General features: G+C 38.6%; 3 protein-coding genes across 3 annotated transcripts in view; all 3 read left to right on the top strand.

The window, feature by feature from the left end:
* LOC136854385 (uncharacterized) overlaps window positions 1–452 on the top strand; it is a 1,265-nt gene extending 813 nt beyond the window's left edge. Inside the window, exon 2 of the mRNA XM_067130687.1 lies at window positions 1–452. This exon is cut by the window's left edge and continues 142 nt beyond it. Within this exon, the coding sequence (XP_066986788.1) occupies window positions 1–347 (347 nt within the window). The 3' untranslated portion in view covers window positions 348–452.
* A 4,361-nt stretch (window positions 453–4,813) lies between these two features.
* On the top strand, window positions 4,814–6,317 carry LOC136854548 (uncharacterized). The gene is made up of 2 exons (XM_067130894.1): window positions 4,814–4,953; window positions 5,582–6,317. Exons 1-2 carry the CDS (start codon window positions 4,948–4,950, stop codon window positions 6,170–6,172), a joined length of 597 nt encoding a protein of 198 aa, XP_066986995.1. The 5' UTR covers window positions 4,814–4,947; the 3' UTR covers window positions 6,173–6,317.
* Window positions 6,318–11,525: 5,208 nt separating this feature from the next.
* LOC136854384 (ATP-dependent RNA helicase glh-2-like) lies at window positions 11,526–12,979 on the top strand. Its single transcript, XM_067130686.1, has 2 exons — window positions 11,526–11,579; window positions 12,311–12,979. The coding sequence occupies exons 1-2, from the start codon at window positions 11,574–11,576 to the stop codon at window positions 12,842–12,844; spliced, it is 540 nt and encodes a 179-aa protein (XP_066986787.1). The 5' UTR covers window positions 11,526–11,573; the 3' UTR covers window positions 12,845–12,979.
* Window positions 12,980–13,053: the final 74 nt, after the last annotated feature.

The following is a 13,053-nucleotide window of genomic DNA, read 5'->3' as shown; positions in this document are numbered from 1 at the left end:
CAGGACTTGGAGGTGGTTTTGGAGGTGGAATCAACCCAGGCTTTGGTGGAGGATTCGGAGGAGTTTCCAACACCTGCAGACGTTGGTGCCGAACTCCTGAGGGACAGGCATACTGCTGTGAGAGCAACAATGAGCCTGACACCATTCCCTTCGTGAAGCCAGGTGTATGCCCTCCCGTCAGGCCTCAGTGCCCACCCGTCAGGAACTTTGCCCCTCCTCAGACATGCTCCAACGACAGCAAGTGCGGAGGAGTAGACAAGTGCTGCTACGACAGGTGTCTTGAGGAACACGTGTGCAAACCCCCTGTTGGGTCTTCCGGCTTTGGTGGATTCGGTTTTGGAAGATAAATTCTTATTTATAACATCATCGTTGAATGATCAAAACAGCATACGTTTCCTTTAGTAATAATATGTGACACACACACATCAATAAATATTTATTTTCATTATAAAGTATTCTTATTTGTACATTTATCCTTCTGTCACGACAGTATTAAACTACCAGTATATAATTAAGTATTGTAAATCCCTTCATGAGATGTTTTGCCACGAGCTATATTGTCCACCTAAGATGTTTAAAGTGAATTTTCATTTTGTATCAAAATTATGAAGAGGCATCATTGGAAAGTGCCCTTAAGGTTACGGCGGAGTTGCCAAATAACGCCAGACGTTACTATTATAAACTGTTCGAAAAGTTATGAAGTACGTTGCAACACATTTTTGAGTGAGTGTACTATATTGTTTGACGGTTTGTCTGTCTGTCTGTCTCTGTCGTTTTTGTCGGCTACGTTACTTGACACAAAATCCAGTTAAAATTCAGTAGAATCCCTTTAGTACCAAGAAAAAATATGGTGATTTTGATGCGTTTTAGATACGTATCTTGAAAGTTAACACTTGTAACTTTCAAGATCCGTATCTAAAACGCATCAAAATCACCATATTTTTCTTGGTACTGAAGGGATTCTACTGACTAATATCTTTTAATTTATAAAATCCGAACTGGAAAATTTCCAGTGCTTAATTGAGGCTTCTATGCGTAAAAATTCCCTGCAGAAACTCGATATTTTCTCGATTTGTCAAAAGGAGTTGCATACTTGAATTTCATTCAAGGTCAGAAAATTATTGTGTGGTTATTGATTCTGCTTTTCATTATTATTATTATTATTATTATTATTATTATTATTATTATTATTACAAGCGCAAAGATAAAATCATTCTCATTATATGAATATTTTTGAAAAACACAAGAAAAAATAAAAAATCTATATTTTCTTTAAAAAAAAAGAATTTTTTTAAAACATGATTTCTTATTTTACGCCATAAGCTGCGTGGCTAGTAATTATCGAACATTTTATTCGGGTTTTCCAAAGGTTTTTCCTTTAACTTGGCATGAGTCACAAAATCCAAACATCAAATAAGCATTGTGAAAGCTTGAGTAAGCTTCAGTAATTTACGAAGACACTTAATCTTATTTACTATATCTTCATCAATGTACAGTTTCTTATTCCTTTTATAGTTTTCTTTATTTAACCTTTAGAGAAGCAAGCTCAGATGACGTTGTCTGCTCTCTTTGCCGACTGGGTCAGACCTTTAAATAACAATTAAAAATTCAGTAAATTTACTTCAAGGTTAAAGAAGCTTTCTTGATGGTTATCGCCTTGAATCTAAATGACTTTTTATTTTACTTGAATCAGTTACTAAATTTAATATGTTTCTCTCTCTCTCTCTCTCTCTCTCTCTCTCTCTCTCTCTCTCTCTCTCACACACACACACACACACACACACAAACACATGTATGCACACACAAGCACATGTATGCACACACAAGCACACATACGCACAAACACTGACACACACAAGCACACATACGCACAAACACTGACACACACGTATATGTGTTTGTGTATTTATACACACACATATATATGTGTTTGTGTCATTGTTTGTGATTGTATGTGCCTGTGTGTGTATATACATGTGTTTGCGTGTGTGTGTGTCTGTGTGTGTGTGTCTGTGTGTGTGTGTGTGTGTGAGAGAGAGAGAGAGAGAGAAAGAGAGAGAGAAATATAACAAAGAAAAGATCCTGGTAAGACCACATACCTCCCTCTGAAACAGCAGTTATTCTGAACTCTGCAAAATGAGGAAAACGAAGGCTGTTTAGAAGGGGAGCAAAACGATTCTGAAGGATTTGAAACTACGCGCTGTGTGTTGATCATATGATGAATGAAAGCCCTGAATTTGATTGACGTGACCCTCGGAGGCGTCCACTTCGGGTTGTTGTTAATGAAGTTTACCTGGAGGTCGATCTAACCAGGCTGCCTTTTTTTAGAATGGATCTTAAGACATTCTTGTTCACAATGTCTGAAAGTTTCGGTTTGTTTGTTTTCTCCCTTAAATATTATAATCCACTTTTCTCTTGTTTCCGAACTTTCCTAATTCTGTAAGTCGGGTCTTCAGCAAAGATTTCTGCACCATCTATTTATGTTAATCAGCAAACACTCATTTGATTTTGTTTTCTGTCTGCGAAGTGGTTAATGAGTGAAATAACGATGGTTTTTGGCTTATTAATAACAAACGAGTTTTCGATTTGAAGGTCATGAATAACCTTCTTGATTTCTTCAACGTACAGGAATTTTGTTCGATTGTCACAGCATACCTTTTGTTTGTGGGACCTCTGTGGTAAAGTTTACTTGATATATATAGAGTTTGTTTTGGGTGATATACATAGTAAAGGTATAATATGGACCTATATTTTTATGCCCAAGGAAACAGTAGATATTAAGGGTAGTAAATATTTAAGCCATTTCCCCCGGAAAGGTGACTCCGGAGAAGGAAAATGAAAGTCACAGCTATTTGTAATCTACCTGTGAAACCTCAGAATTACCAGCATTATTCACCTACCTCAGAAAGTTCATTATCCTTACACTAATACAAGAACTCTCAAAACCAAGAGAGAGAGAGAGAGAGAGAGAGAGAGAGAGAGAAAGAGAGAGAGAGAGAGAGAGAGAGAGAGAGAGAGAGAGAGAGAATGATTGGATTAGAGATATAGATCCTCGAAGAATTTAGACTATGGTTGAGATGAAGTGCATTGTCCGTAGACTTTTTCGTCTCTCTATCAGGTAGTCGTCGACCCGGGGTAACTATTGTATTACGAAAGGCTAACATGGACTTCCCTAACATTACAGGCGTGGATCTTCCTTCCTAATATTTCCTTTTGTACTACGGTTTCATTAAGTAATCCATTACTCATGTAATGAATTTAATAATTTCCTTATTTTTACGTGAGGACTTGGCTCCTTTCACAAAGGCTTCATGAGAGGGAAATTTCATGATTGAAGTAAATTACATAAACCTTCATAAAAGAGAATTTCCTCAATTTTACGAGAGGAATGAGCTCCTTCTACACTGGTTTCATAGGGAGGATTTTTATGACTATGGTACATTACATAAAACCTCATATTCAGTATTATCATATTTTATTTATCCCTTCCAGCTGATTCCTATAAATCGTAACTTTATTTGAGGAAAATGATCGAGTTTAAGGAAAAAATGCTGTTAGTTTCAGGAAATTTCTCAAATGAAAATGAAATGGAAAGGAAAGTCAGGGTATATCTATTGCCCTGATATCTTTTAGCAATGGACATAAACGACCTAAATATGTTAATTTTGGATTGAAGTGTCTTTCCTGTTGATTTAGTGAGAGAGCTGATAAGGCTCAGTTAATAACAAATTGACCTGATGCATTTTCAAGACGATTTAAAAAGACAATTAGGTGCACAAAATCATATGTATTCCATTGTATAGTCCCTGATCCTAATTACTGATAAGAATACATTCCTTTTACTCTTACCATTTGAGAAAAATAATGCTGAAATAGACAACAGCATCCAAATGAACAGAAGAGTAAAAATCAAATATATCAACGCATTGCAACATGAGATAAATAAACCCTCGGTGTACAAGTTTTTCCTTGCTAATTTTACCCGTGAAATTCCACCCAGACCAGCGCTGGATTCTTTCGCAACTTCCTGTCGATCTTCTCTCAATATGTTGCCTATAAATAAGAGGAGATAACAACGGCCACTGCAAAACTAAACCTCATTGTTCACGGAATGGAATCACCACTGATAATGCACTGCAAGATGATAGAGACAGCACCAGGATTATAATATCTCGGCAGCCACTTCCGCAGAGTCTCAGTGATCGTGATTTTTTTTTTTTTTAGGGAATTCCGTCCGCCAGAAGGTGACTTAGAGCAGGCTGCTGGCGGTCGCCTGGGTACCGACTGCCTCAGAGAGAATTTACGAGCAGAAGAGGGTCAAGAAAAGCCGATGGATATTGTAATATAATCTGACGTTCGTTTATATTAAAATTCATAAAAATTCTCCTTTATTTTTATTTATCTTTTGTATTCCGCTGTATGTGAGCGTTTTGCACGTACACACGTGAGTCGTTTTCAGTAACTGTAAATACCTAATCACGATAGCACGAATGAGATAATGATGCATACGAAAAAATAAAAAGAGCTTCGTTATCTCATTTTTATAAATCCTTTTTATTGGTTCGCTGTCAAGTTATTTATGGTATTACACATTCAGAAATATAGCACTGCCCGATTTATTCCTTCCTTTGTCAACCACTGACCATTTCAGGAAGTCGTGCCACTATGAATTATTAAGCACGTGAATCCACTGGCTAGTCACCAGAATAAACCAGGTGCCAAAGACGACGCGACCCACAGGAAATGAAACGAATCACAGGGCTCAAGGTCATCCCCCAGATGGACTCCCCACAATAACGCGAAGCACGTTAATGCCAGTGGGGGTGTGGGAGGGGAGAAAGCTCATCTCCCCGGGGGACCCCAGGTGCTAACAGCATAACGTATATAAAGCTACCTCGGACGTGGATAGGCAGCATTCAATCCAGGTCGAGCATCATTCAAGACGACATGAAGGTTTGTGGCCATTGTACTTTCAGTTGTTCTTTGTCTAATGGAAAGTGAAACTAAAAGAAATCGATCAGTTGTGGAAGTCATATTTGACAATAAATACGTCCCCCGATCGTCAAGGAATTGGAAGAAGCAGAACAATTAAGTTCAGATTCGTCGCAATAAACTTGAGAGGATACGTTGCAAACGAAAGTGAAAGTGTCATTTCAATTTTGCTGTTTAATTTGGAGGTAAACTATTTATGTCCATGGAAAGGCACACACGCGGTAAAACTTAAATCTACAAATTATCAGTGTTCTGTTTGTTTCGGATAACGTGATCAAGTCCAAAGTTATGTTATATTATTTAGGCTGAACTGACAGAAAATTGAAAAATAGATGAAATTTCGGATATTTCTGAAATCTACATGTAACTTAAAGCCTGTGGTATCACTTCTTAATCAAAAGATCGTATCTCTTCTTCTTGCTTATATCACTCGCTGTCACTGACTGAAAATGTATTTATATAAACAAAAGCCTGAAAAAATATCTGTCTATTAGGCTATTTACAAAATTTATTTTTCATTACCTAGTATATAGAATTCAATCATGAATTCTAGCAAAATTTACCTTTTTCTTTTTATTCCTTCCTTCAGGGATTACAAGTACTGTTCGTCTGCTGTTTGACAGCCACTGCCTTTGCGCAGGACAATCAAGGTGCCCAGGGAAACCAGGGCAATACCCGGTTCTTCGGCGGACTCCTGGGGGGTCTGGCGTCCGGACTGAACAACGCTCTAGGAGGAGGTGGCTTTGGAGGGGTCAACCCAGGATTTGGAGGCGGAAACCCAGGATTTGGAGGCGGATTTAATCAAGGATTCGGAGGTGGATTCAACCCAGGCTTTGGAGGTGGATTCAATCAGGGATTCGGAGGTGGATTTAACCCAGGATTCGGAGGAGGATTCGGAGGAGTCTCCAACACCTGCAGACGTTGGTGCCGAACTCCCGAGGGACAGGCATACTGCTGCGAGACCAACAATGAGCCCGACACCATTCCCTTCGTGAAGCCAGGTATATGCCCTCCCGTCAGGCCTCAGTGCCCACCCGTCAGGAGCTTTGCCCCTCCTCAGACATGCTCCAACGACAGCAAGTGCGGAGGCGTCGACAAGTGCTGCTTCGACAGGTGTCTTGAGGAGCACGTGTGCAAACCTCCCGTTGGGTCTAGCGGATTTGGCGGCTTCGGCCGTTGATCGGAATCGGTTCATCTGTCTCTCTTCATCTCAGTCATCTGTCGAATTAACTTATTGTCGAGCTTAGTCGTAGGTATGTCACGATCAAATGCGGTTTATTACTGTACAAGACTGTGTTTGTAATAAATATTTGTCACTGAAATGAGCAGTTCTTTTTTTATGAACATAACCTTAGAAGACTCCAAACGAAGCTGATTTGGAGTTTGTCTCGGCAAACAAGTTCTGGTCAAGAGAGCGGTTGTGAATCCTGCTTTAGGCTAATTTCTTACTGTCACTGTTCTTTAATTTTTATAGTATAATGATGGCACAAAATAACTGGATACTTTCTGAAAATATTACACAAATAGTTTTTTCAAAGAAAGACAAAAGTTGCACAAACCGATGTTGACGTCTTGTATTTTCATAAATAAAATTCACTGCTTCAGAGACAAAGTCCTGCGACCGTACTCGCCAGGATGAAGACGAAATTTTAATGTGTGAAATCGTATTCATTCTTTCTCACAGATCTTACTCTATATCACGTATCTAATATAGCATTTTGCGGCATCATAAACAAGCAGTTAAAATATTGTCATGTTTTGCAAAATGAAAGGGCAAATCATTACTTGTCAGGTAGATTGAACTTTCTTCATTTTGATTTTGATGTAAATGAAACAGAAAATTGACCTCACAATGAATTGAATTACTCATTTGCATAATTAATGATGTCTCTGATAACAGATAATTAAAAAATGAACAAATTTATGCAAAAAAATACATTTTTTTAGTGGAATTCGAGGTGGAGCATAACAGTAGTAAGGAAATGGGAAACAAGTTAGAATATGGAAAAAAGATAAAACGTTTAGTACCAATGATAAGAACATAATAAACAAGAAAACAACAAGAAAACAAAAAAATAGGTAAGGCTTGATGGTGAAGAGAGAAACAATCTCAATAATCAGGGCACTCCTGTGATGGAAAAAAATGTATGAACAGGGAAATCTTCGACTTAAGATGAATGTAAAAACGAAATGCTAAAAAGCTTTCAAATATTGTACGGAAACAAAGGCTTGGAGACTAAAACAATTTCTGCAGAACAAAATTTATGAGAAAAGAAATATTAGACATCTCACACTGCAAAGACACTTTCCTTTAGTGCAGGAAAGTTCTACCTGGCTAGGAAGACTGTTAGCTATTAGAAACTCCAAGAAGTGTCTTGTGAAATGGAAAATGTCCGTAACCAGGAACATTCACCTCAAATCTGACATGAAGTTCTGTAAGGCTTGAGCGTCTGATCACCAGCGGTTTAATTGACTGATGACTCATTTGCAACGTTTATAAGACAAAAACAAGATATGTAGTGTGACAGGGAGGATAAATGATTGACAAGGAGAAGGAAGGCACGGTGGAAGGAGGTTGTGACCAGCGGATGGCCCCAGGAGACGACAGAAAGCGGACCTCCTGGAGAGTGAGAGAACTTTGGTTGTCATAAGTGCATTGGTCACTGATTATTCACACGGGGTCTGGACTAAGATTATGCAAGAATTATTTTTGTGGACAGGCAAGGAAAGACAAATTCCGGCACAGTAAGAACGGTGAGGCTAGCGGGCAAGTAAAACAAATAATATTTAGATGGTACGAAACAAGGTGAGTGTAACTGTCTATTTGTTATTTTATGCAAAGTACCGAGCGTTTAGAAAACGCATTTTGTTCAAGCTTCAAAAATGAAAATGTGTAGACACTAGCTAGTTGACGAGCATCAAAACATCCTTAAACCTTAGGCAAAAAGAAAGATAAAGAAACGAAGGCCTTAAAAAGACTTGATTCCAAATTCTTCCTGCATTTTTTTAGGGTGTAATATTTTTTGGTATTTTTGTCGTCTTCATTGTTAACTCTTATCAGTCGACTGAATTTTGTGTTATAGACCAAGGACCAGTTCAGCCACAGCACGAACTTCACAAATGACTCATCGGTTAACAAAATAAAAAATAAATAAAAAAAATATTCATGCGTTACATAAATGCCACTACATCATGCACGTAAGACTTGGGAGGGGAAGTCCCCAACCGAACAGGCTCTTCGGTTTAAAATTCCTTTGAGGAAATGTTTGGGTTAAGATCTTATGCAATGCGCATGCGTGACGTCAAAGTTTCCTTTGTTAAGTTTACATAAAAAGGAAATGTTTTCGTTTTTTCTCTTAAGCCATCCATTTCGTTCCTCATAATGGAAAGGTACACTTAAAAGGCTTAGGTGATAATAGACATAATTGCTGAAGTTAGTATAATATCAGTGTAAACATGGAGAGGAAATGACTAGGCAGAAAGAAATATCGGTACAAGAGCATGTTATCATCTCGCGCTCATGCATATTTAGATATTTCATTCTTGTAACGTCGTTCGAGCCTAGTTTTATTCTTTTATATATAGGAATGTTATTCAGGGTGTTTATGTTTATGCAATGTCTTTCTCAAGTCTCCTTAATAAAGCACACTGTACATCATCCATTCATTTTCCCTGTATTTCAACTTTATGTTAACACACGGATACACAACCACTTATATATATATATATATATATATATATATATATATATATATATATATATATATATATATATATATATATATATATAAAGAGTGTGTTCGTGTGTGTGTGTGTGTGTGTGTGTGAGAGAGAGAGAGAGAGAGAGAGAGAGAGAGAGAGAGAGAGAGAGAGAGAGAGAGAGAGAGAGAGTTCAAACTATTAAAGATAGAAAGTTACTTGGAGTTGCCCCAAAAACTGTCCTTCAGATCCTCTTCAATTTTCCCTTAGGAAACCTATCAATGAATTTTCGAGGTACCCTATTTTGGGATGGGATGTGTCCTGGTCCTGGGGGACATGGCAGGTCATCTAAAGTGACCCTGACATTGTTCTTATCAACATTTCACCTTCCAGACCTAAGATTTCTCCAAGCATTTTTTTCCTCACTCATATGTATGCCATCTTCTCTGAATATTCCCGTTTTCTTCAGATACCTTCTCAAGGTCTAAGAATTCGTCTTTCCCTTAATAACATTTCTTTTACATTCTTTCATTAATGCCTGTGTTCGCTTCACTCAAGATGTAAACTTTTGGATCGACTTTGTAGCCTTCATATAGTTCTACTGGTTTTCTCTGCTGCCGCACAGACAAAGAATTCTCAGTCACTCATCAGAGGATCACAATTCTTTACATTATTAGCTGGTAAAAAAAAAAAAAATTAACCACCTGCTTGGGGTATGATACAGCTGTTCTTGCTTCGGGCCTTTAGTTTTATGACTCTTCCACTTTCTACACTTCACAGCCAAGGAATGGTTTCACTTTCTACTTCTGTTAGTTTTCTTAACAACACTGTCAGATTCTTCTCAATGTGGGGAAAATTATTATTAAAGGGATAAGAATTTCAATGGTAATAATGGTAAACAGGTTATTATAGCATATGTAAAAAGTGTATGAATGTAAAATTTGCACGCAAAACTTTTATACAGTACGTGTAAATACTAATGCTGTTATGACTTACCGACTGTAACATGAGTTTATTTTGAGCTCGCTTGATTTGAGACTCAGGCACTTGAGCTATGCTCAGTTTATACGTCCTTATCACCGTGAGACCCGGGCACACTCACACACGCCCCCTGCCCACCTGCCTCCCCCGGCCAAATCCAAGCCTCCCGAAACCCACAAGTACCGAGAGTTACTCATAAAGCTTCCAAAAGCCTCTTGTTCCGAGGCATGTGGTAGCAGCCTGCTCCACAAAGCTGTAGGCCTATATATTTTTTTAATCAGCCATGGGCTTCGACTTCCACTCGTAGCTGTGTCCTTCTTCAAACTCTCCACTTTCAAGACGTGACCTAAAATCCGAACCAAGAGATAGACACAGACGAGATGGAAGATTCTTTGCTATTATGAAGAGAGAGAGAGAGAGAGAGAGAGAGAGAGAGAGAGAGAGAGAGAGAGAGAGAGAGAGAGAGAGAGATTATGAAGAGGAAGAGAGTAATAGAGACAGACAGAGATAGAAGATTCTTCAATATACTGAAGTGAGAGAGAGAGAGAGAGAGAGAGAGAGAGAGAGAGAGAGAGAGAGAGAGAGCTCCAAAATTATGAAGAAAGAGAGAGAGAGAGAGAGAAACGGACAGAGAGACAGACAGAGTAAGATAAAGAAAAAAATTGAAGCATATCACGAAATCACTCAACACAGGAATCGGATATCCTGAAATTAACTCTAAATAAAGCAAGCGTGCAAATTGACATGCAGACACCGGAAACCATTAAAAAAAATAAACAAAAACCGCAATTTTGTATCCAGATTCTCGCATAAAAGAAAATGTAAAAAAAAAAGAAAGAAAAAAGTCACTAATTCAAGGCTGACGGGGAAACCCATCGGTTTCATCGCTGACGGAATCTCGCAACCGTCAAGAAAGAAAAAGACAGCATTAATAGCAATTCACCATAAATGATTAATGCCTTTGTTTGGAAGGTTTTACATTGCGCGTCTCATTCGTCTTTTTCTGCTCAGCACCTTTTAATTCTACTCCTTTCTCGGCTACGGACACATTCCTTCATGAAATATTCTTCCCTTTTTCTTTCACTGTCTGCCGAGTGGTGACCTAATCACCAGGAAGCGAGTGGCAGGACGGGAGCCACCACCGCCACTTTCTCTGTCATTGACAGACAGACGTTTTTCTTACCATTTCAGGAAGGCTCCCTTTTTTTCTTTACCGGTGATGGCCTTCAGAACACGAAGAGCTTACGAAGCTTGAGGACAAAAAAATAAAATTAATTCATATAATCTGAGTTTTATATATATATATATAATCTTGAACATTTTCTTTGTGAAGATTATTGTTGATTTCTTAAATGAAATGCTGGAAACGATCGTATGCTCATCTTCTCTGCTCCTTGGACGTGAGGGCAATTCACGTATTGATGTGTGTCTTTGTTAATCCCCAGTAACTCGCTCTGCTAATGGCATTCTTGATTAATGAGATGCCACATATCATATGACTCGTATTTCTTCATGTTATTCATGAATATTGATGTCTGTCTTCTATTTCGACATTGGGTTGGTACACTGTCTTTATTTCAACTTAAATATTTGTTCGCTTCTTCAGATAATACCCGAGTTAAAATTCCATTTTTCAGTCAAGTATGTTATCATAAAAGGTTGATTCGTCAAGTAAAACTGGAAGTACATCTCTGGTGAAATGAACCGGATCACTGAGAGACTAAAGGTCAACCTTTTGGGCTTCCCAAGATACCCAGGTCACTTGCGTCCATGAGGAAGGGTTTACAGCCACCCCCGCCCCCACCCATGGTGCCCAAGATGCCAGCGAAAGAGGCTATATAAAGCTGCTATGGTAGATGCCAGTCACCATTCAACCATAGCTAGGAAGCTTTCAAGACAACATGAAGGTTCGTGTTGAATAACATCCTAGTTAGTGACTGTAAATCATTTGCAAGAGACCCCAACCAGTACAGAAAGAAACTGGTTGAAAGTTAAAAGTATCAGGGAAAGATAGTTTCAGATTAGACTCGCTGGGTATAAATCTGGAAGAAATTTTGACGAAGATGAGTGAGTGAGACTGACGGTTGTTGATAAAGTCTGGAAATAATAGGCTAAATGCATCCGCAATACCACTTATTTGTGTTTGCATACTTGTAGAATGACTAACCATTCCGGTTTGTTTGGTTAAGTGTAACAGGCTCCAGTCCAGATTCATGTAAAACAGTTTCATGTTGTATATTTAAGTTGTAGTTACTGTGGGTATACCATCATTACAGAATAGAATATGCTTATTTAAGTGACTGATGGTAGTTTTGAACGTGAATAAAGTGGTACATTCTCCTTAAGCGTAGACGGTGTACTTCCTTTATTATTAATCAAGTCTTGCTATCAATAGTTTTTCCCCACTTGTCTTAATACTTGGTACTTCTTGAAAGCATATGTTTGCTTGATCATATTTACGTACGAAATCGTTTTGCGTGCTTTTATAAAGGTATAATAATTCGTAAAGATATGATTTTTATATATTCTATATGAAATGAACGCCATAACATACCATGAGGACTTTTCATTTATAGACGATACATGAACGTTAGAGTTTGATTAAAAAATTACCTTCTTTTTGTCTTCTTCCCATCAGCTATTAGAAGTTCTGTTCGTCTGCTGTTTGGCAGCTTCCTCCTTTGCGCAAGACGATAAAAGCAGAAGGAATCAAGGTAATACCCGATTCTTTGGAGGATTCTCCCCAAGTTTTGGAGGCGGATTTAACCATGGTTTTGGAGGGGGATTCAACCATGGTTTTGGAGGAGGATTTACTCCAAGTTTTGGAGGTGGATTCAGCCATGGATTTGGAGGATTCAACCCTGGATTTGGAGGTGGATTCGGTGGATTTTCCCAGACCTGCAGACGCTGGTGCCGGTCGCCCCTTGGACAAGCGTACTGCTGCGAGAGCAACAATGAACCTGACACCATTCCCTTTGTGAAGCCGGGTGTGTGCCCTCCCGTGCGGCCTCAGTGCCCACCCGTCAGGAGCTTCGCCCCGCCCCGGACATGCTCCAATGACAGCAAGTGCGGTGGCGTCGACAAGTGCTGCTTCGACACCTGTCTCCAGGAACACGTGTGCAAACCACCTGTTGGATCTTCCGGCTTTGGTGGATTCGGTTTTGGCCGTTAATTAAGATTAGTTTCCTCTAATCATTTAACTTATTGTCCACTTCTTTCCGATGTCATAAGAATTTAGATATTGCCAGTATATATATTTAAGGGTGACGTTTTAAAGGATGATTTTCATAATAAATGTCTATCACTGAACAAAATGGCTGTTTATTTACTTATCCCAATCCATGAATGATTTGGAATTTTAACCGACATCCAAATTCTATC

The sequence above is a fragment of the Macrobrachium rosenbergii genome, chromosome 29 (genome assembly GCF_040412425.1).
Source record: "Macrobrachium rosenbergii isolate ZJJX-2024 chromosome 29, ASM4041242v1, whole genome shotgun sequence".
Taxonomy (NCBI): domain Eukaryota; kingdom Metazoa; phylum Arthropoda; class Malacostraca; order Decapoda; family Palaemonidae; genus Macrobrachium; species Macrobrachium rosenbergii.
Note: the sequence above shows the minus strand (reverse complement) of the source record. Positions and strands in the feature narration are given on the sequence as shown.